Genomic DNA, 21,005 nt, shown 5'->3' on the forward strand with positions numbered 1-21,005 from the left:
ATAATAACCCACCTCATATCCTCCCAAAATGAGGAAGGAATAAAAATCATACTTTCTATTCCCATTCCATCTGTACAGCTCTGTGGAGCATATTAAATAAGGAACCTGTGGCTTTCCAGGTGTTGTTGAACCACAACTCCATCAGCCCCATCAGGGCAGCATAGCAAGTGGACAGGGATGATGAGAACTGTATTTCAGTAACATCTCACATGTAAGCCACCCCTACATTAAGGTATGGCAACCAGCAAAGTAATCATTGTAAAAGCTTTGTGGAAGGGGCAGATGATGCTTCTAGCCAGAATGCAGTGTGTCTAATTCAATGCTCACAAAGTTACTGAAAGATATTTGTACAAGGGCATATCCAGCTGTAAAAACCCTTCAAAAACAAGCTACAGTCTTAGTTGCCCTACCTTCCTTAATTTAGTCAGACTTCGCAAGCTCTCGTTTTGCTTAGTACATAGCCATGTTTTTACTAGAAATAGACAGAACTCTCCGGGTCTATAATAGAAAAGGTCTGTAATGGAAAAGCAAACCCCCACCCCCCACCCCCCACCCTGCAAATTTCTGCCAAATGTTCTGGCATCCATTATTTTGGATTCTACAGTCAAATATGCTGTTGATCTCTGAAGGGAACGGATGAGAACCAGCATTTCTGAAGTATCTGTGATGTCATAGACCTTGCTCCATGTCTACAGATCCAAAATGGTGAGGTGATATACCTGTAGTAGGGGATTCACATGCAGAAGGCTCCAATTTCAAGTCCTCTTGTCTTCAGGGCCTAAAACCCCGGAGAACAGTTGTCAATGTTGAGAATTGTTAGGAGTTAATAGGAGACCCTATTCCTTCACAGAATTACAATTCTCTGAGTTCCCTATGAAGAGGGATTGACTGCTAAACAATTCTGGAAATTGTAGCTCTGGGGAATAGGAGTCTCCTAACAAATCTCAGCACCCTTAACACACTACAGCTCCCAGAAACCTTTGGGAGAAGCCATTACGTTTGAAGTGATGGCATAGCACTTTAAATGTTTTGTGTGAATGTGGCCTTAGAAACCTCCCCTTCCCACACACTCCAATAATCCCTCATTACTCACCTACCCCTGATATCCATGACAGTAATTAGTTTAAGAAAGAGAAGAGGCATAGCTGCATGCTATGCAATATGTGTAACTTGTTATTTGATCATGATTTATAGTGTTTAAATTTTATGCAATTTCTCCCATAATCTAAGAACTAAACCTAGGAAAAGTGAAAAATTTTGGATGATAAATGCTTAAACAAAAATTAAATGTGCCTCTGTCATCAAACCTTTATGCAAGAAGTTATTTTTACTAGATTTTGCTCTAGATGATTGATAGTCTTTCTCAAGAATTCCATATTAGTGAAAAGCATACTGTGTCACTCTCACAATCAGTAGGCAGATATATTTTGGAGCTTTTGGACAAAAAAAAGGACTAATCATCATGATGCAGAATATATATGTTACTATATTTGTAATTTTAAAAAAGGAAGTAAAAGAAAACCACACTGAAGCACTTTTTGTGGTAGACAGACACAAATACAAGAATCAGGGACCATGCAGTGATCTTGCAGATCAAGAAAGCTTGCATTGCAGACAGACATATGCAAACAGTCCACAATTATGTTACTGGCAAAAAGCCTAGCTAGAATAAATTATACACATTTATACAGTATATTTTGGTTGAAACATTTTTTGTGGCATTGCTGCATGTCAATTTAGAAATTTAACGGTGAAATAGAACAAGTAGGGTGGGATGACAATGACACTGGGAAGGCTCCTAGAGCAGCCTTCTCCAACCTGATACCTTCCTGCTTTGGACTATAACTCTCATTAGCTGTAGCCAGCAGGGCAGAGTGGAGAAGGCGACTTTAGAATAATTAGAGTGCACTGCAATGAGAAGCAGTCTCATTGGTTCCTGTAATCAATACCCAGGTGTCCTCTGGTATCAGAGCCTGTAGCTGAAGGACACAATAAATCTGAGTACTGTATATAATAAAATTGTAAGAATATCATCACACTGCAGTTCATGTGGCCATCAACAGGTGGCCAAATGAACTACAGCATGATGACAAAACAGCAGGTGGGTGGCCCAGGCAGACAGGCGCAGCAAACAAGCAAGTAGCCCATGTGAGCTACAGAGGGACAGGCAGGACAGGCGTCAGCTCCCCAGCAACTGTCCGGCCCTGCTGCCATTGTGTACCTCACAATGATGCTGCCTCAGCACTGTCAAAGGCCATGGAATGAAGCAGCAGCAGACTGTCCTGCCTGTTCCTCTAAAGCTCACCTGGGCTGTTGTTTGGGCGATCTGTAAGGGGAGGGGGTGCACAGTTTGGGCAATCTGTGAAGTAAGAAGGCAAATGGTTTGGCCAAGCTGTGAGGGGAGGAGTTGGTGAGCAAAGTGAGCAGGCATGACAGCTCATTGTATGCTAAGATGAAGCCGGTGTCTTACTTTTTAAACATATGATTCACACCAGAGGACGACAAGCTTTGAGGGGCCATGGGCATGTTTGTGAACCAGGCATATTGTTGTAGGTACCACACACACCACAAAAAGCACACAACCTATTCAGTTGGCTACAACAGAATGCTGATTTCAAGCTTAGTTTCACTGTGGGGAAGGCTGGGTACTCTGTGGACACCAGGAAAGGCTTCTGTGTGTCTATGGGTGCCATGCTGGCAACCTCTAATTTACACATTCATGTTTGGGCACAATGCTTCAGTTCTGGAACTCTGAAAAGGCCACCAGAACCCAATATTACCATCTTTGAAATAATGGTTGTGATGATGATGATTTATTTATTTATTTATTTATTTATTTATTTTTAAACACCTTTATTTTGGCAGACTTTAGTAGTATCATGGACTGATTTATTTACAGCCTTGTTTTGAATTTTGACAGAGTTTTCATGGTTATTTAAGCTAATTAATTAATTACCTCAATTAATTAATTAATTAATTACATCAAGCTAATTACCTTGATGGTATAATTATTAAAGTAAGTGCCTGAAATACCAGGTCAGCCTATTTATGTATTTAGTGCAGTGCTGTCTACTCTGCCTGGCATCAGCTTTCCAGAAGCTCCAGCAAGGGATCCTTAAAACCACAAGCTGCCTGCAGCATGATCCTTTTAACTGGAGATACCAGGGATTGAACTGCGGGTCTTCTATTTGCAAAGCTTGTGCACCACCTCCAAGCTATGGCTCCTCCCTGTTAACACCTTGGGTTTCTTAGAAGATAGGGGTATAAGTTGTATAAAGAAATAAAATTTACACAGTCTCCCATTTGCAGTAATTATATGACAAGCTCATCCTATAGTGTTCCCTCAGGATTAAAAACTATAAATTACATATAGTAGAAGTGCTGGAAGTTTCAGTTGATCAGCTTATCAAGCACTAGATGTAATCATCATATAAAGCAGAGATGGGGGACATGTAGTCCCCCCAGATGTTGTTGGACCAACTCCCATCAATCCCCAGCCAGCTTGGCCAATAGTCAAGGATTGTATGAGTTGGATCTGGAGAATCACAGGTTTCTCACTCCTAATATAAAACACAATTTTGTAAATTAACCCAAAGCACCTCCCAGATGTTTGCAGTAGAATGCTGGATTCCTTAATTTCCTACATGGTTCACACACTTATCAGAAAATGCTTCTTACTCAAAGAATATAAGGAAATTTTGGCTTAGAATTGAGACTGTTCATTGTAACACAGTACAGTAAAACAATATTTTTGCACAAGATCTTTGAACGGTAAAAATCCTTACTCCCCCCTTATTTTTTTACAGTAATCTCTGAAAACCACATGCTAGCATCCATATGGATTCTAAGTAAGAGCATCAAGGAGTCATAAGCGGAAAATATCACCCTTCCCTTCCTATAAAGAGATCAGCATTGTGAAGAAGTTTTCTGTCTTTTGCCAAGAATGGATATTGTGCTATGTACAAAAATCTGTTCTTAATATGATCCAAAAACTAATCATCAGTAAACATGGCTGATGAAACCCTCATTATCAGCAATTGCCCGTTCAGACTATGAGAAAGCTTACACAATATCAAATAGGTCTATTATTGTCCATTTCACACTGCTGTGGTTATTTGAGTTAGTCCAAGATCATTGGATTCCTCTCTTCCAGGAGGACAGTAAGATGACATTTCCACGACTAGTCATACTGGCTTGTTTGTACCATCAGCCTCCCTGGAATAAGCAGGATCTTGAACGGTGTTTCTGACTCTGCTGGTGCTTTGTCTGTCTGTCTTCATCTTAAAAGGAAAGCAGAAATCTTTGAAACACCGTTTGAAGTTTTCATCCAGGAAAGCATACAGGATGGGATTTAGACTGCTATTGGTGTAGCCCAAAGCTATGCAGAAATAATAGCTGGAAATGGCCGCAGTGCTGTGTGACACGTCTCCAAGGGCCTCGACCAAGACAAAAATGTGGATTGGGGTCCAGCAGATAATGAAAACTGCAACCACGACAAGAACAAGTCGAGTGATGCGACGGAGGTTTCGGTCTTTCTCTCGAGATCCAGAGAGGAGCCGCACACTCTTCAAGCGCAGAATCATCAGAGTATAGCAGATGACTATGATTAGCACTGGGATAACAAACGCAAAGACAAAGACACAGATTTTCATAAACGTGTCCCACCAGGCATAATCTTCATCTGGGAACTGCAAAGAGCACTCAGTACTGCCTGTGTCTGTAAATGAAAAAGCCAACAAGAAGGAAACACAGGAACAGATTAGACTAACAGTTTAACAGTGGGTTGTTGTTTTTTTTAAGTATGCATGTCATGAGAATTCCAAATTAATGTTAAATAAAACTGAAGGAGAGTCTCCACCCCCATCATTCAGCCTGGAGACTGAGATCTAGCACCGATGACCTTCTGGCAGTTCCCTCACTGAGAGAAGTGAGGTTGCAGGGAACCAGGCAGAGGGCCTTTTCAGTAGTGGTGCCCACCCTGTGGAACACCCTTTCATCAGATGTCAAAATTTTGACTTTTAGAAGACCAGATGTCTTTTAGAAAGCAGCCCTATTCAATGAAGTTTTTAAAGGCTGGTGTTTTAATCTGTTTTTAATATTTTGTTGGGAGCTGCCCAGGGTGTTGTTGTTGTTGTTGTTGTTGTTACTAATGTGATTTCAAGACTTTCCACTTTGCACTGTTAGGGTCAGGTGTTCCTAATTGGGTCTTCACTTTCTAATTGCAGTCCCTTATCCTCTGTGCATTCCATAGTTTGCTCAACTTTGCTTTCTGATGTTAGTGATGATCTGAGAGGGTGAACTTTCATGTGCCCTTACGAATGTATTTCAAACAGAGAGTTTATTGTCTCTACCTGAAGGCGATTCTGTATCTCTCTAATGAACTGGAGCTCTTTCAATTATGGTGGTTAGAAAGAGATGTAGCTTTTAGAAGGGTTGTTCTGTAAGTAATGAGGAAGAACAGCTGAGAGTGGGAATGCATGATTTACAGAGATGAGAAATTCATGATGCCGAAGAACAAATATTCTACAGAGTAATATCATGCTTCAACCCACTCAACTGAACTGATGGTCTTAACAGGCTTTGCTCCTCCACAACAAATTGTGCTTTTTGCATTCCTGATATTAAATTGACAAGAAAAACACTGAAAGCATGGAAGCTGCTGAAAAATTATACATGGAGTAGTTAGCCCTGTGTGAGGGGGGGTGGTGGAGAGAGAGAGAGAGAGGGAGTCTGTCACAGAAACAAGCCACAACCCTCACTGTCCCTGTTCCATGAGTGCTCTTGACTGTCTGGAATGTATCTGTGAAGTGGGACAGTGTCTCTTGCTTACCTGAATAAAGAGATGGGTGTGGGTGTAGAAATCTCAGGCTTTTGTATTGGCTGGAATGTAGCCTACTGTGCAAAAGAAAGAGTCACATCCATTTATCCACCCACTTCTGCCTCTGACCATGCTCACCACAATCAGCCTGCAGCCCCTGAAAGCTTAGCAATAAGGGAACATGGCCATTGGGCTAAGAAAGGTTCTGCCCCTTGGATCTAGTGTAAATCACACAGTGTAAAGTGTACACGGAGGACAAGTTCAGGCTGTGCACACACCATGCATTTAAAGCACCCCTCCCCCCCCAAAAAAAGAATCCTGGAAACCATAGTTTACCACTCAGAGAGCTACAATTCTCAACACCTTTAACAAACTACAGTTCCCAGGATTTTTTTAGGAGCGTGTGCCTTAATTGTATAGTGTGTATGTGACCTTAGTTTGGATCCCTCTTTGGGCCTCTGGAAAGTGGATTGCTTTTCCTCAGACCACTTTGGGCCAGACCTGCTTAGACTCAGGTCCAAAGTGGAGGCCTGCTTCAGAAATTCAGGGCTTCCTCTGTCTCCCCACAGTCTACCATGAACATGGGCAATTGAATCAACAGTGGGTTGTTGTTTTTTGCAGAATTTGTTGAGATTAGAAACTATGAGTCTTCTTGTTTGCTGCTGCTTGTTTATATTGTTTTACTGTTTTTAGTGTACTCTTCTCTGATCTCCTTAGGGAGGGACAGTGGGATATAAATTCTTGGAAATAATGATCACACTTTCTGGCATAGTAACCCCTTCTAATTGGATTAACCCTGCCAGTGGCATTGTGTAAGGGGAGTTTTTTAAATCTGGGAAGGAGCAATTCACTTTCCCCCTGCACTTTTGGGGACTGTATGAATATAGCATAAGTTACAAAAGCACCCAAGGTAAGTAGCATGCAATTTTTTAGAAGGATAGGTGCAATGGTTAGGTGTTACGATGAATGGGCTATAAAACATCAAATCCTGAAACCATACATGTCAACATAGTTTGACTGACTTCAGGCAACCACTGCAGAGTGACTAACCTGATAAGAGTACCAATGGGTTAATAGTGATTATATTTCGTAGCATAATATCATGTACTTTTCATTCTAAGTGCTTCTGAATTATAATCTAATGGGTATCGCATAATTATTCACTGCATATTAATAAGGCTCAATCGTGGCTGTGCTTTTCACACACAAAGTTCCAGCTACATAATTTAACAGATGTGAGCCAATGCATTTGGATCCTTTTCAGTATCCGGTCTCATCCAGCTCATTCATCACTGCAGGGCCCATGAAAGATACACCATCAGCTTGAGGGATTCAACCAGTTTGCAGATTTCTGTTGCATGCAATTGATTCATATGGATGACGTTTTGGTGAGAATGCGTGGTTGCCAGACTGCTATGTATGTTACAATTTCGTATATGAATCAGGGTGGGCTATTTTTTCTTTCACACAGGAAAGTAAAAACTATGAATAATATTTTGCATTTATGTAGTACAGTTTTGTAAAAATACTGCATAGATGTGTGTGTGTGTGTGTGTGTGTGTGTGTGCGTGCATGCGTGCAATCTCAGCAATCATTAATACCAATTGTAGTATTATTCTCATATTGTTAAAGGGGTAGGAGCTGAGATTTTCCTAATAAGTGAAACTTGTCAAAGTCCATCTACTGTCAAAGTCCATCTCCTGAAGGCAAGATTTAAACCAGTGAATTCCTAATGGGAAAGGGCCATAACAGAACATCTGCTTTGCTTACAGAAAGCCCCAGTTCCAATCCCTGGCATTTCTAGGTGGGACTGGGAATGTCCTTTGAGATGCTGGAAAATCACTGCCAGTCAGTGCAGAGTCTACAATGACAGGCTGCAGCACTCCATAATTTCAGTCAATAAGTAGCTAGATGGACTAATGGGACAAAGCAGCTACCTTTGTCCCTACAATCAGCATCACACCTTAATCTCTTAGGCACTGACCTATACTAGCTTTCAAGTAAGAGTACTGTATTGGAGGCTAGATTATTTTGCAGTTGCAACCATGTTCACTAGAAATCCATCTTTTGAAAAAGGAAAAGGAGCAGTTTTGAGGATTCTAGTAAGAACAAGCCAAGTGCATAAAAGCAGCTGGTATTCAAAAGTTAATTGTGTTAGTCTCCTCTATGCTTTAAAAAAAAGTTTATTATTGAGCAGGAACAAATCACCGGCAAAGAACAGAGCCCACACTCACCTTCCCTGACTTTGGTACCTCCGAGGACAATGGCTGATATGCCAACTGATGAAGATAAGAGCCAGATACATATGTTGATGATCTTTGCCTTCAGGGGAGTACGGAAGTCTAGAGCCTTCACCGGGTGACACACAGCAATGTATCGATCAACACTCATCATGGTCAGTGTGAATATGCTGGTAAACATGTTATAGTAGTCAATTGAAATAACTATTTTACACAGCACATCCCCAAATGGCCACGAGTTCATTAAGTACTCAGTACTTTGGAAAGGCATTGTGGTGGTTACTAGGGCATCTGCTAGGGCCAGATTAAAAATGTAGATATTGGTTGCTGTCTTCATCTTTGTGTACCTGCAAAACAAGAAGAATTTTCATTATGTCACCCCATAAGTCAGTTTAGTTTTGAGAATGCTCTGAAAGAAACATTTAACTTTGACATGAATTTAAATGGGGGGGCACTTTTCACTGAAGGTTTCCCAGACACCCAAAGTACTCTCCCCCCCCTTTAAGTTACTTTTGTGTATGTGATGATGGTGCACTAACAGGGGTGAAAATGTTTCCCTATTAGGATTAGAACCTTGGTTCTCCAGATGTTGGACTTCACTCCCACTCTGGGCTAGGCCAAGACATTTTGCTGCTTGAGGCAAAGGACAAAATTGCAGCTTTGAATACCACAATTCCATCTACAAAAGCAGGCTGGATTGGCAGTTGAACACTAGTGGTGTCAGTAAAATAGTGGGATGTAAGCAATGTACTTCTCGGCTAACTTTGTTGCCCATGTTTTATAATTAAACTGCTGGAATTCCCTTACAAGGACTTAGTTATATTTTCAATGGTGGTGGCTTGTTATTGAGAAACTGAGAAACCACTCTAGGATTAACATTATCCAAGTGATGCACAACCATTTGGCAAATTGCTTTAGCTGAAAAGTTAACAGGAAAACTGAAGGCTATGAAGGTTAAAAATATATAACCCTTTGTTTTGTTTTGTTTCATATGTTAACAGTTTACTTATATAGTTCAGTTGGTAGAGCATGAGACTCTTAATCTCAAGGTCGTGGGTTCAAGCCCCACATTGGGCAAAAGAGCCTATGATTCCTCCATCCACTCATGGCAACCTATAGGAAGACTATAAGTTAATATACTGGATTTCATAATGAACACTATTGCAGCCAATGTACTGTGATTCTGTTTTGTTTTGATATTTGTTATTTGTATGTTCAGAAACCTTTCAATTAAAACATTCGTTCATTCATTCATTCATTCATTCATTCATTTATAGTGTGTGAAGGGCAGGCACACACACAGTTCTATCTTCTGATTATTCATGCCCATCCCCAACCCACCAAGTATCTGCTGCCTGAGGCAACTGCCTCATTTTACCTAATGGTAGGTCTGGCCCAGTTCCCATTGTAACCCAATGGCCATGCTAGCTGGGGTTGATGGGAGCTAGAGTCCAACAACATCTAGTGGGCCACAGTTTTCCCATCACTGATCTCTGAGAAACAGAGCACTGCATTTCCAATGCAACTGGGCAATATTCCCAGAAGCAGTTTCATTGTTTGGTTCAGCACTGCATAAGAAATACATGTTCCTGTTTTCCCTTTCCTACTTACCCCCCTGAATAAGGACAATGCTTCTTTATTTTCCCTCAGAGATGATGCTATATAGTCATATCTGAGTGCCTACATTGCCATATTTTAGCCTTGAGACAAAGGCATTAAGTCATTTGTTTAGTTAGAATCTGGGAGTGGGTGGAGAATGAACCCTTCTAAGAAAAGCAAGGATGCTGTATTGCTTAATTACAGTTTTGCATTCTTCTGTGTGTGTTTCTTCCAATGTGTAAATTGCTGTATTGATTGTTGGCTTTATGCTAATTTCTCCTTTGGGTGTAAGTATCATGCAGCAAGAGAGAATAAAATAGTACTGGAGAAAAATTCAAGGGAAGAAAATAGCAGTTGTGGGAGCAATTGCGGGAGGGCAAAGACAGATTTATTTGGATTTTTCAGGTGACATTTCACATCTTCTGCAAGCCCACTTTTTACATTTTTCCTTTTTTTGCAAAAGAAAACTTGGAGCAGTTTTCAGTAGGCTACTGTTTTCAGACAGAAATAGTAGCATTTGCCAAGGCTTGTAGTCTATATATTTTATTTCACCCTTTAACTGATTTATTGCTGCAATGCTGTGTTAGCAATTAAGTTTTACTTGCCAGCAGCAGAACTAAATTCATGAGCAATTTTAATTAGATTATGCAAATTAGTCAAGCCATCATAAAGTTGCTAGATTTAGTTTCATGAAATAAGATCCAACAACAGCTAAATGAGGATATAATTTTTTCAGCGGATGACAAGTAACGCCCCCTAGTGTTTCCATTCTTTTCAGGAACCTTAGTTGTTTTTTTGGCCAAGTGAGTGGTTGCCATCGATCTGTCAGCCTTTAGCAACATTCAGCACTACTGTACTGCCGTAAGACAAAATACTTAATGGACTGAATAGCTGAATACTGCCAGCTCTTTATATTACAAAATGTCACACATGCAAACAGTAGCATGATAATCACTGTGAATGTATACATATGTAGGGCTTTTCCTAGTACAGGTGAAGTGGTGAATTATGAAATTCAGTCAATCTTCAGAACAATCCCCAAGCCATACCGTCATAGCCATGTCCCTTATAAGACTCTAGAACAAAAATGAATTTTTGACCAATTCAGACGTTATAACTTCAGTACCAACCCAGGTTACAGATTGCCTCCACTGGTGAATTTGCAGTAACTTCAAAGCCCCACTTGGCTCTTACATTTCAGCACAGCTTGAACTCAAGCCATGCCACAAAGGAGAAATGGTTCTCCTAACATCATGGTGACATCAAGTGAATGACCAGCCCTGTCCACCAATCAAAGTTGCCCATCAGTGGGGGATAGGGGAGAGCCCAGAAATTTGCCTGCTAGCTGCAAAGAGTCCCCACACTCCTGCTTCTGATCTTCCATATTTTGGACAATTCAAAATATTTTGGGCCCTGAGGCACAGACATGTTTACATATGGACATACACACCATTGTAGTTACTAGTTATACATTAACATAGCAGAAACACTGACTTAAGGTTGTGATGGTGTAACAAAATTGCTATGCTCTTGTAACTTTACGACACTATTGTTATTTGAAGTCATAGTTGGGTCGAGGATTTAGTTGCAAGCCTATCCTGTGTCATTTGGCAAGCATAATTTAGAGTAGCATTTCAGTGTTAAACCCTTTCATTCCACTTGTACTAGTTGAAACATGTGCAATTACACTGTCACCACCTCTATGAAAAATGGCTACATTTGAATTTTGTTAAAGTAGCAATACTTGAATAAGTCACAACTTACTTCCCCCATTGATTTCCATTAGGCTTCTATGATCTCTTTGCAGCTGTATTCTTAAAATTTGCATTGCTAGTCTGCAGATGGTATCATGCAGTAGCTGGCAACAACAATCTGCACAAAATCTGCAGTCATATATATGCAGTTTTCACAGATAATCAGGGTTGCAAATTGCAGCTGTTTGCCTTGATTAAAACTACTGTATATATTAAATGTTGCTATGATTAACACTAATGTTTAAGGACTGCAATTGCTCACTCAAATTAGGCTTTAAGTCAACATCTGGAAAACATACTACTAAATGACTGTTCATAAAAGAACATCTTTAAAAGAGGCAGCCAAGCATTTGCCCAAGAAACCCAAGGACTTGCAAACTGGAAAATTAAAGGATTTCATTCACTTGCGACTGAAGCTTATGACCAGTAGTGGGTGCTGTGGCTGCAGCACCTACCTGACCTTCAGCCAGCTGCACCACTGCTGCTTACTGGGCAATAGGGGGGAGGGGGGCAAGGTTGGCATAGTGCAAACTCACCAGGAAGAACACCGGATTGACTGTGTAAATATGTTTGCACTGTGCCACTGTACTCTACCTCTGTACTCTACCTCCCAATAAGCAGAAATGACATAACTAGCTGGAGGTCAGTTGAGCGGCACTGTCCAATCATGTCACCTGCTGCTACCAATGACAAGAAATGGTTAAGCAGGAAAAGTTTATTACCTATTTTAAACCAGTTTCTAATCCAGAGGTGATCTCCCATCTATCCCACCACAAAGCTTTCTTAGGAGTTTTTGATGACAGACAAATTACAGTACTGAATGCAGCATCTCACTTCTTTTTTTGTCACAGGGAGGGATGGGAGAGAAATTTGATTCAGTTCACATTTAAGAGCATCCTTACTTAATTCTCACTTTCCAGAACAATATACAAACCAAAACACAAACAGATTTCCCAAGTCTCACCCAGTCAAATTTTGCAATGAAAGTTCTCAAGTGAACAAACCTGTACAAAACTCAAAGAAGTGTGCATATAAATGCATGTGTTGGTGAAAATAACATACCATATGCCTTATATTAGGGAAATTTCTTTACAAACGTGTATATTTTGGGAAACTGTGTGTGCATCTGTGCAGGAAAATGCTGATAAATTTTCATTAGAACCTTTAAAAAAAATTGCAATCTGATGTGGAAATGTGGGGAACTGACCTTAAGGCTGAACAAATGAGGAACCAAAATGGGCCTATTGTCCCATCCATACTCACAATACAACAGCTCAAAAGAAATGTACTTTTACATTCCAGTCATGCCTTTTCTTCTTCTGTTTGGTTGCTTCAGGCAATAGGAGCCAATGTGATAGGTTATGGTTTGTTTTTTTCATTAACACCAGCCCCCACATCTAATCCAACACAAAGCGCTATGGATAAGTATTGACTTAATAAGTGAGCTCTAATTCTTGCATTGCCAAATTAAGGCTCAAAGATGCAGCAAGGAAAAAAAATGGATATTGACTCTACTCTTTAATCTCAGGTGCAAGAAACTTCTTTCTTAATGAGAACTCCAGAAAGAATATTGATCTTTGAATGGTCTCTTCTGAGGACCTAACTAGATGTTATGAGGAGGAAAGCTGGCAGCCGTTATCTTATGTTTCCTGGGAACAACTAACTTGAGAAACACATGATGGGACAGCAGCATGTTCCCCACCCATGCTTCACTTTAACTCCTGCTGCCTGGAGTGTGCTGGTAAATGTTGGATATGATGATGTCTTGTCAGGTATTTCATTTCCTAGATGTTAATTAGGAGACTTGTTAGGAGAGAGGGGCCAGTGGCAGCCACAGTTCTGCTGATATCTACACATAGGAAAGCCCAAAGATGTGAGACAGTTTGTCCCCTGCTGTCGACCAAATAGGGCTTGGGTATGAATCCCAAGGATATGGACCCTAGAGAGAAGAGGAGAAGGGGAGGTGCATCCTTCCCACTGTCCAGAGCCGAGTCACCCAACTAAGCACCCAAAATTTGTTGCACCGACTGCTATAGACTCCTTTAGTCATTAGCCTCTATGCAGTTAACACCACATGGACAGAAGAAGGAATGTCTGTGTGGAGGAACCCTGGTGAACACACATAACCTCTCCCCATGAATCATGCTGGGTTCCAGCTCACAAACTGCATACATTTAGCAGGTTTGTGCCCAAAGCATAGATAGAATGGGGATAAGGGACCTTTGTTTGGCAGCAGATGTATGTGAGGATGTAATAGCCTACATCCATGCCATACCATTAAACCACTCTTATACCCCTCTGGCAGTCATGGCTTCTCAAGAATCCTGCCATCATCTTAAAATTGTTGTGGCAGGCTTTTAACCTGACATTCAGCCTTTCCACACTCCCTCTTTTCCCGCTGCTTTCTCCTAGGGGAAAGAGCTCTTTAGTATTCAACTAGACCAAACAGCAATTCATATTTTCTCCATATTGACATTTGCTCTGATTTATTGCCAAAGAATGGGTTTCCCCAGGGAAAGGGGTGTGGCAAGGGCAAAATCTCTCGGATCCATGCATAGAAAGAGTAAGAGAAGTGGACAACCCACTCCGATCCATGCTTTCTAGGCAAGGGACAAGCGAGTATGGACAAGAACCCATACACTGAGGACCATCTGCCTAGTTTTTCTGTTCCTTGAAATAGAACAGAAATACGTATCTGCGGAACTTCCTTGCATTGAATCATTTTATTATTTTAAGGCTGGTTTTGTTTTTGTTTTTTAAATGCTTTTGTTAGCTGCCTTAGTGCTACTAGTGATGTAGAAAGATGGGATATAAATTTCTTTTTAAAAAGTACCGAGGCATTCCATACGACCTTTTATAAGCACTAGAACATATGAATTAGACTATATGGATTTGACCAGTCAGGCTGGATTAGACCAATCCAGGTGTTGCCTGTGGTGGGTTTTGTTGTGTATCATTTCAGACATACTTTGTATTAGTGCTTCTGTTTGAAAAACATAGCTCTTCTACATATCCATATGTAAATGTTAATAGGCAGGGTTATATCACTCATTTGAGTTAATAAAAAGTTAGAACTATGAATAGTACCCTGTGCAGATTGTTATACCACAAGGCATGGATAACCAAGCAGTGCCCTCCTGATGTTTTGAACTAAAATTCTGCTCAGCCCCCCTCAACATGGCCAGAGGTCAAGGATGCTGGGAGTTGTAGTCTAAAACTTCTGGAGGACACCTGCAATAAGGAATCATATGGAAGATCTCTTAATCCTGGTTAGTTTCTTTAACGGTTATTTAACACTACTACACACACAGTGTGGTAGAAGTGTATTTTCCCTATATGTTTAATATATTCTTCTAGATGAAATGGGCATTCTAATAGCCCAATCCCATGCAAACTCCACTGGTGATTGCGAGTGTGGAACCCTGTATTGATATTTTTCCAGCAGAAATTTAGGCAGAAGCGGCAGAGAAACAGAAGTATATTTTTCCTCCCCTCTCATTGGGATTGTATCCATACTGCAAGATATCTGCAAAAATGTTTCTTGTAAAGACCATTTTTTAACACAGAAAATTATTCAAATCACTGGAGGCTTGTTAGATAATTAGGGAAAGTGGCTAATTTGGAGTCTGATGACAGTCATCTGCTCTTCCATTTAACTGGCATCCTGGGGCAATGGGCATCAGTACATTGAGGGAGTGACTCCAGAATTACTGCTGGAGTCACATCATTCTTATAGGAGCCATTACTAGTTGACAATGGCATCACAGTGGCAAATCCAAAAGGCTGAAGTTCTGTTTCCATTAGATGATGAAATTAGTGCCTATTCCCTCTCCTTACAAAAAAAAGGCCTACAACATTTCCAGTGAACATCCTACTGTGACAAAAATATGTTAAAATAACAAAGGCTTTTCTTGCACGTATGATTTCCAGAGTTAGAAAATACGTTGTATTTCTAAAGTTAGAAAAGGCATTAGAAAAGTGCCGTTTTATTTTAAACCCAGTCTTGTTTACTATAGAAATTGAGTCTCTAGCCCCGCAAAGATCCAGTTGGGTTCAGTTACTGAAAATGGTACAGTAAGACCTATATACAAACTCCTGAAATTTATGACAGGAGGAGGGAAGTGACATGAAGAGACAGCTGGTTAGAAAAGAGGAAATGCTCAAGAAATAGAATCCAATTAGGAACGAGACTCAGGAACCTAGAGAAAAGGAGCTGAGCCCACAGAAACTGTATGTTCACCTAAGGTGTACAGTTGTTACCCTAGGTGCTCACAGGTCTCCTGACATTACACTAAGCGGACAGAGATTACACACTCCCAACCCTGACTGCATCACAAGCACAAAACAAGGACTCAACGAGGTAAATCCAGGCTACACGTCAAGGTGCATGCCTAACACATACATCTGCAGCATATTATTAAGATACTACATGTTTAGCAGAATTTTCAGAAAGCATTTGTCCATTTTTCAGATGGGGAACTCTGAAAAGCCATTAGTGAAGACATGGCACAAAACCCATTCAAAGAAAGAAAAAAGAAAGGAAAGAAACACTGAAGGAAGTGAACTAACTTAGCCATCATGCTAAGAACCATTTCAAGGACTTCAGTAATTAGCAGTGAGATCCTACACAAGTTACTCCAGAGAAGTAAGCCCCATGTCAATGTATATAGAGTTGTAGCCAGTCAAAGTAATTAGGCACCTGAAAAATCATTTTACTGTTGCATACAATCATTCTTTCCGCAAACAAACAGAAATGTATACCTTTTCATAGAGACACCCGCTCCCATATGAATACAGAGAAACTCAGTATATAATGCCCCCTTCCACACAGGCACAAAGAAAGCTTCTCTATCTCACAGTCCTCATTTAAAACGCATTAGAAATTGTTTGTATAATTTAGAAGTTTATAAGATCCAGTGTTTCCCCTCACATAAATTTTGTGAAATACACATTTCCCCACTAAAACATCCATTTATTGTGCTGATTTGGAAGCACTTCCTCTGGAGGACTGCAATGAATTGTTAATGTTGTGCAGGTGTCTGGTTAATTTTATTATTCAATATTGTTCACTGTTTGTAATTTTTGCTTTGTTTTCTCCACCCCCTTTTTACCTGTCTGGCTTGCTGAGCACTGATCAGACTCCCCCCCCCCCCCAAAAAAAAACACCCAACATGATTTAGCACCAAATTTTCCAAACTGTGGGATTTGAGCAGCTGGAAAGGATGCTGCCAATGATTTTGATCACAGTATGAAGCACACCAGAAATTTAGTACAGAAAACTGATGGCTTCCAAAACTGGTAAAATATTTTTTTAAAAAATATAGTGAAAAAGCAGATGGCCCAAAGATAAATGACTGGGAGATCTGCTACCAACTCTCTCTGGATGGTAAATTTAAGAAAGCTATTGAAAACTCTAGTTTTGATTCGAGAAGCAGTGCTGGGAGAAAAGATATTTAAGATATTCCGCTCCCAACATCATTGTCTCCATCTCAATTTTCCCCATCCTGAAGCTCCTATTAGCTCTGCTGGGGGGGACTGGGGCAATTCAGTTAATTGTATGCTGCCTGCGTTTTTCTTTTCATATTACAGCTACCATTAGCTTTGGGGGAGGGCATTTTCGATCAGGGAAGTGGCATGTGTTGCAAGATTAATCCCACTTCTACAGCATCAGGGCTTCAATCACAATCAAGGCTCACAGCAGATGCTTGAAAGAAAAAAAAAGAGCAGTCAAGAAAATTGATCCAAGATTACCTGTAGTGTATCTATCCCCCCCACCAAAAAACATCCATCAAGTATCCTGTAAAAAAAAAGATCTGCAATTCTATGTGCACTTATATGATAGTTCATGCTATTCATATTCAGAGTATTGAAATCAGTTGCATCTCTCTCTCATACACACACGAGAGAGAGAGAGAGAGAGTCTGTGTGTGTGTGTAGTTCCCCACCTTCCACAACCCCATCCTCTGAGTGCAGTGTTCATACATGAATGATTCCCACAAGCTCAACAGAATACCTATCCCCTCACCAGGCATGGGCCAGTAGCGCGAATGGGACATCATTCACCACACATGTTCTCTTCTACTCCTTCCCTCCACTCAGCACAAGCTACTCATGCCTTGGTGCATAAGCAATTTGTATCGAACCTAGAAAGAGGACTGGGTGGGAAACTCAGAAACCCCAGTCAGGTGTCCTCCCTCAAACATTTCCCATCAGAGGAGGCAGAGCCCTTGCCTGTTGAGTGGCCTCCCTGCTGTAGAAGTTCAGAACCCAACCTTTGGAGTCAGACCATTAGGAAGGTTAAGTAGCGAGCACAGCCTTGCTCTCCCTTCTTCACGGGATGAGAAAGGACGCTTGGATAGAGCTACAGTGACCTCACATTTACCTCAATGGCATTTTGTGCTGCCTGCACATCTACTCACATGCAGGGAGTGGGGGTAAAACAGGGCTCTGTTAGGCCTGGTGGGGGAATCTTTTCTTCCAAAGCTCCTATACCCATGTTATACTGCTGAGACATCTGATGGGGGGGGTGGGAGGGAGAGTAACAAAACTTCTATATACCGGTAGATTAAAAAATGATAATAAATAATGACACTGTTTCATTTGGAAAACAAAAAAGGAAAATATTATAAATACTAGATCTACTGGCAGTTAAAGTGTATGTGTATTATATAATGTTAGCAATAATATAGACCACATTAACTGTGTCTTATCCCTGGAGGGAGCTCTGCTCACATATTTCCACAGTGCTTTCCAGCACTGATAGGTATTCAGATGTTTAACTTTCAAGCCCATGTTCTGCTTCAGTTTTCACTTTTATTCTTACAACCAAATGAAGACTCACATTTAAAACAGTCACATCTGTGTCTACAAAGCAGTTTCCCCCTTTGTTGGGTTAGCACAGAAAACCAGTAAACTGTGAGGGGAAATTTCTTGAATTAGTAATGCCACATAAATGAGGGGTTTCTGCCATCCCTCCCACCCTGCCATTTGCAAGCACCAATCCAGCATCTGTAGTTTGGTCCTGGCACTCAAATAGCCCTCAGTAAGGAAGCATCTTAGAACTCAAGCAGCCCAAGGGACACAACCATCAAGACACAACCATCAAGAAACAGAGAGCTTTTCCCCTTACATGAAACATTGTAACATGGCAGACCATTGATCCACCCAGCGCAGTATTGTGTATGCTAACTGACAGCTGCTCTCAATGGTTCCAGCATGAAGTCTCCCCAGTCCTACCTGGAGTTGCTGGGAACTGAACCTGGGATCTTCTGCATGCAAAGTAGATGCTCTACCTACCACTAAGCTATGACCCTTCCTATTTTCCCTTAGTTCCCTTTAGTTATGTAGCTTTCCCCCTACAATGACAGTTAAAAGACCCATCAAAATCCTTACCTTATGATGACAAACATGACCAAAGAGTTGCCAACCAAGCCCACCACAAAGACCATGGAGTAGACTGCAGTGATGATTATGGGAATAGCCGGGGAGATGTTCGTGTCATTCTGCTGTAAGTCCTCATAAGCACCACTACTATTGTTGCCATATTCTGCCCAGTCCACAAGCCAGCTGCTGCTACTGCTGCTAGGTAGTGGGCAAGGTCCTGGGGAGCAGGTAGGGCCTGGCTCCTCACGAAAAATATACACTGGGGATTCCATGGAGGGTTTCACCTCCAGCCCAGGTAGAGAAGAGGAGACAGGAGCAGATGAATACACTGGAAAGAGAAGAGTGAAATTAAAAGAGTGCAATTAATAGAGACATCACTAAATATGATAAAGGTGTCATTGGAACAGTCCTGACCTCCTTCTTAAACAATGTTTTTAATATAAAAGGAAAGAACAGTATTGGGAAAAGGAAAGCATGAAGTGGCAGAGGACGTTCATAAAAACCTGGACTCAAGAACATCACTACCTAGCAAAGTAATAAACGAATCCAGGTTCCCTACTGCACCAAAGTGCTTTTGAATTGAACTCATTTAGTCCTCTAGAAAGCAACGAGAGAAAACTTGATAGACCCCACATACCTCAGATACTAGGTTAGAGAAGAGATTCAAAATCATTGAAGTGTTTGAAACTCCTTTGGACTTTTAAAATACTAGGTAGCACCAAAAACTTGATGAGTTTTCCAGATAAGTTTTAACCCCTCTTAGATTGAGGTACACTGCATCGTTGGCTCAGGACCCGAGATACATTTCAGTTTGCTCTCATTTCATCAGTAATTTTTTGCATATCCAGACAAGGGATTCTTTCCTCTTAGGTAAAATTAAAAGGGGATCAATTTCCTTTTAAAGTACAGCCAGTTTTCTCAAAACAGGTAGAGGGTACAGAATGCATTTCAATAAAATAAAAATCATAAATAAAACGAGAGAAACAGAACAGAAAGTACATTACCTTTTTGTAAAATTCAATGAAAGCAGTGGGATCTCCCAGGAGATATTTTCAGAATTTGAAAAGCATCCTCTCCTTTTCTCTCTTGATGAATCTTGGGAATCTGGAGGGTTCACATGCCCTGGGAATGAAGGATAGCCAGGATGCCAAGACAGATCACAAGTATTAGCTCCAAGACTGCAGAAGCTGTAACTGCAGCCTGCACTTTACCTTTGTACAAGCAGTCTCTCACTCACACTCTGTCTCCCACTACACAGCTCAGTATATGCCGGCAGTCCTTGCACACATTCTCCTCCAAGCTCACATGACTTTTCTCTAAACACCACTTGGGAAGAATAAGGCAGCCAGTCCTGCAGCACCTAGGAGATTTTTTAAATACCACCTTACAAGTTGCTCTCCCACCCTATCCTAGCCTTTCCCCCAGGTTTTAAAATGCTTAAGCAATCATATTTCCTCTGTGTTAATTATATAAAAGACAGCAGAAAGAACATCTGTGATAAAGCAGATCTGACTGCCCACTTGATACATGTTGAATGCATTCAGGATTGTTCTCACATTGTGTCCCCTGTTTCATTAAATCCACACAAAGAAGGGGGGCAGAGAATGCTCTCTCCTATGATGCTGCAGAAAGGATAAAACAGAACCGCATTAGAATATGTTAGATACATTGCATATCATTTAGATGCATTATGGATCTACAGCCAACAACTCCATTTATATGAGATAGTGTTTTTGTCATTTATTCACATTGTATTGCAAGTAGATTTGTAAAAAGAAGAAGAAGAAGAAGAAGAAGAAGAAGAAGAAGAAGAAGAAGAAGAAGAGGAAGAAAAAAATTTGGCACCCTTTATCTGTTTGCTTTATTTATATAACAGCTCAGTGAAGAAAACTTCTGTCCCAACAACAGTGGAGAAGGTGTGACTCTGCAAGTGTTGATGGGTTCCAATATCCATCAACTGCAGGCAGCCCAGCCAATGGTCAAGGACAATGCAGGTTGGAGTCCAGCCACACCTGGCTGGCCACAGGTGTCCCATCTCTACTTTTCAGCAATCCTCGGGTGCATGAAAGAATACCCTCGTAAGTCAACAGTTGTCAAGCTTTGTTGTCATGAATGTCAATAAGTCAAGATGGGCAGGGGGAGAGATTGGCTTAAGCCTATCAAGAAGTTTGACCAATATCTGTGCCCTTAAGGAGAGAAGTAAGAAGAGCA

At 40.9% G+C, this 21,005-nt stretch overlaps 1 protein-coding gene across 1 annotated transcript; it reads right to left on the reverse strand.

The window, feature by feature from the left end:
- Positions 1-1,463: 1,463 nt before the first annotated feature.
- Positions 1,464-20,346, reverse strand: OPRK1 (opioid receptor kappa 1). The gene is made up of 4 exons (XM_083623052.1): positions 19,799-20,346; positions 18,804-19,122; positions 8,053-8,405; positions 1,464-4,717 (listed from the first exon to the last, which is right to left on the reverse strand). Exons 2-4 carry the CDS (start codon positions 19,064-19,066, stop codon positions 4,185-4,187), a joined length of 1,149 nt encoding a protein of 382 aa, XP_083479178.1. The 5' UTR covers positions 19,067-19,122; positions 19,799-20,346; the 3' UTR covers positions 1,464-4,184.
- Positions 20,347-21,005: the final 659 nt, after the last annotated feature.

Source organism: Podarcis filfolensis (assembly GCF_964270895.1).
Source record: "Podarcis filfolensis genome assembly, chromosome: 7".
NCBI classification, from domain to species: Eukaryota; Metazoa; Chordata; class Lepidosauria; order Squamata; family Lacertidae; genus Podarcis; species Podarcis filfolensis.

Coding starts and splice junctions, on each gene's coding strand:
- OPRK1 (XM_083623052.1), bottom strand. CDS start 19,066: ATGGAATCCCCAGTGTATATTTTTCGTGAGGAGCCAGGCCCTACCTGC. Junction 8,406..18,803: donor GTCATGTTTGTCATCATAAG/GTAAGGATTTTG, acceptor CTTGTTTTGCAG/GTACACAAAGATGAAGACAG. Junction 4,718..8,052: donor AGGTACCAAAGTCAGGGAAG/GTGAGTGTGGGC, acceptor TTTCATTTACAG/ACACAGGCAGTACTGAGTGC.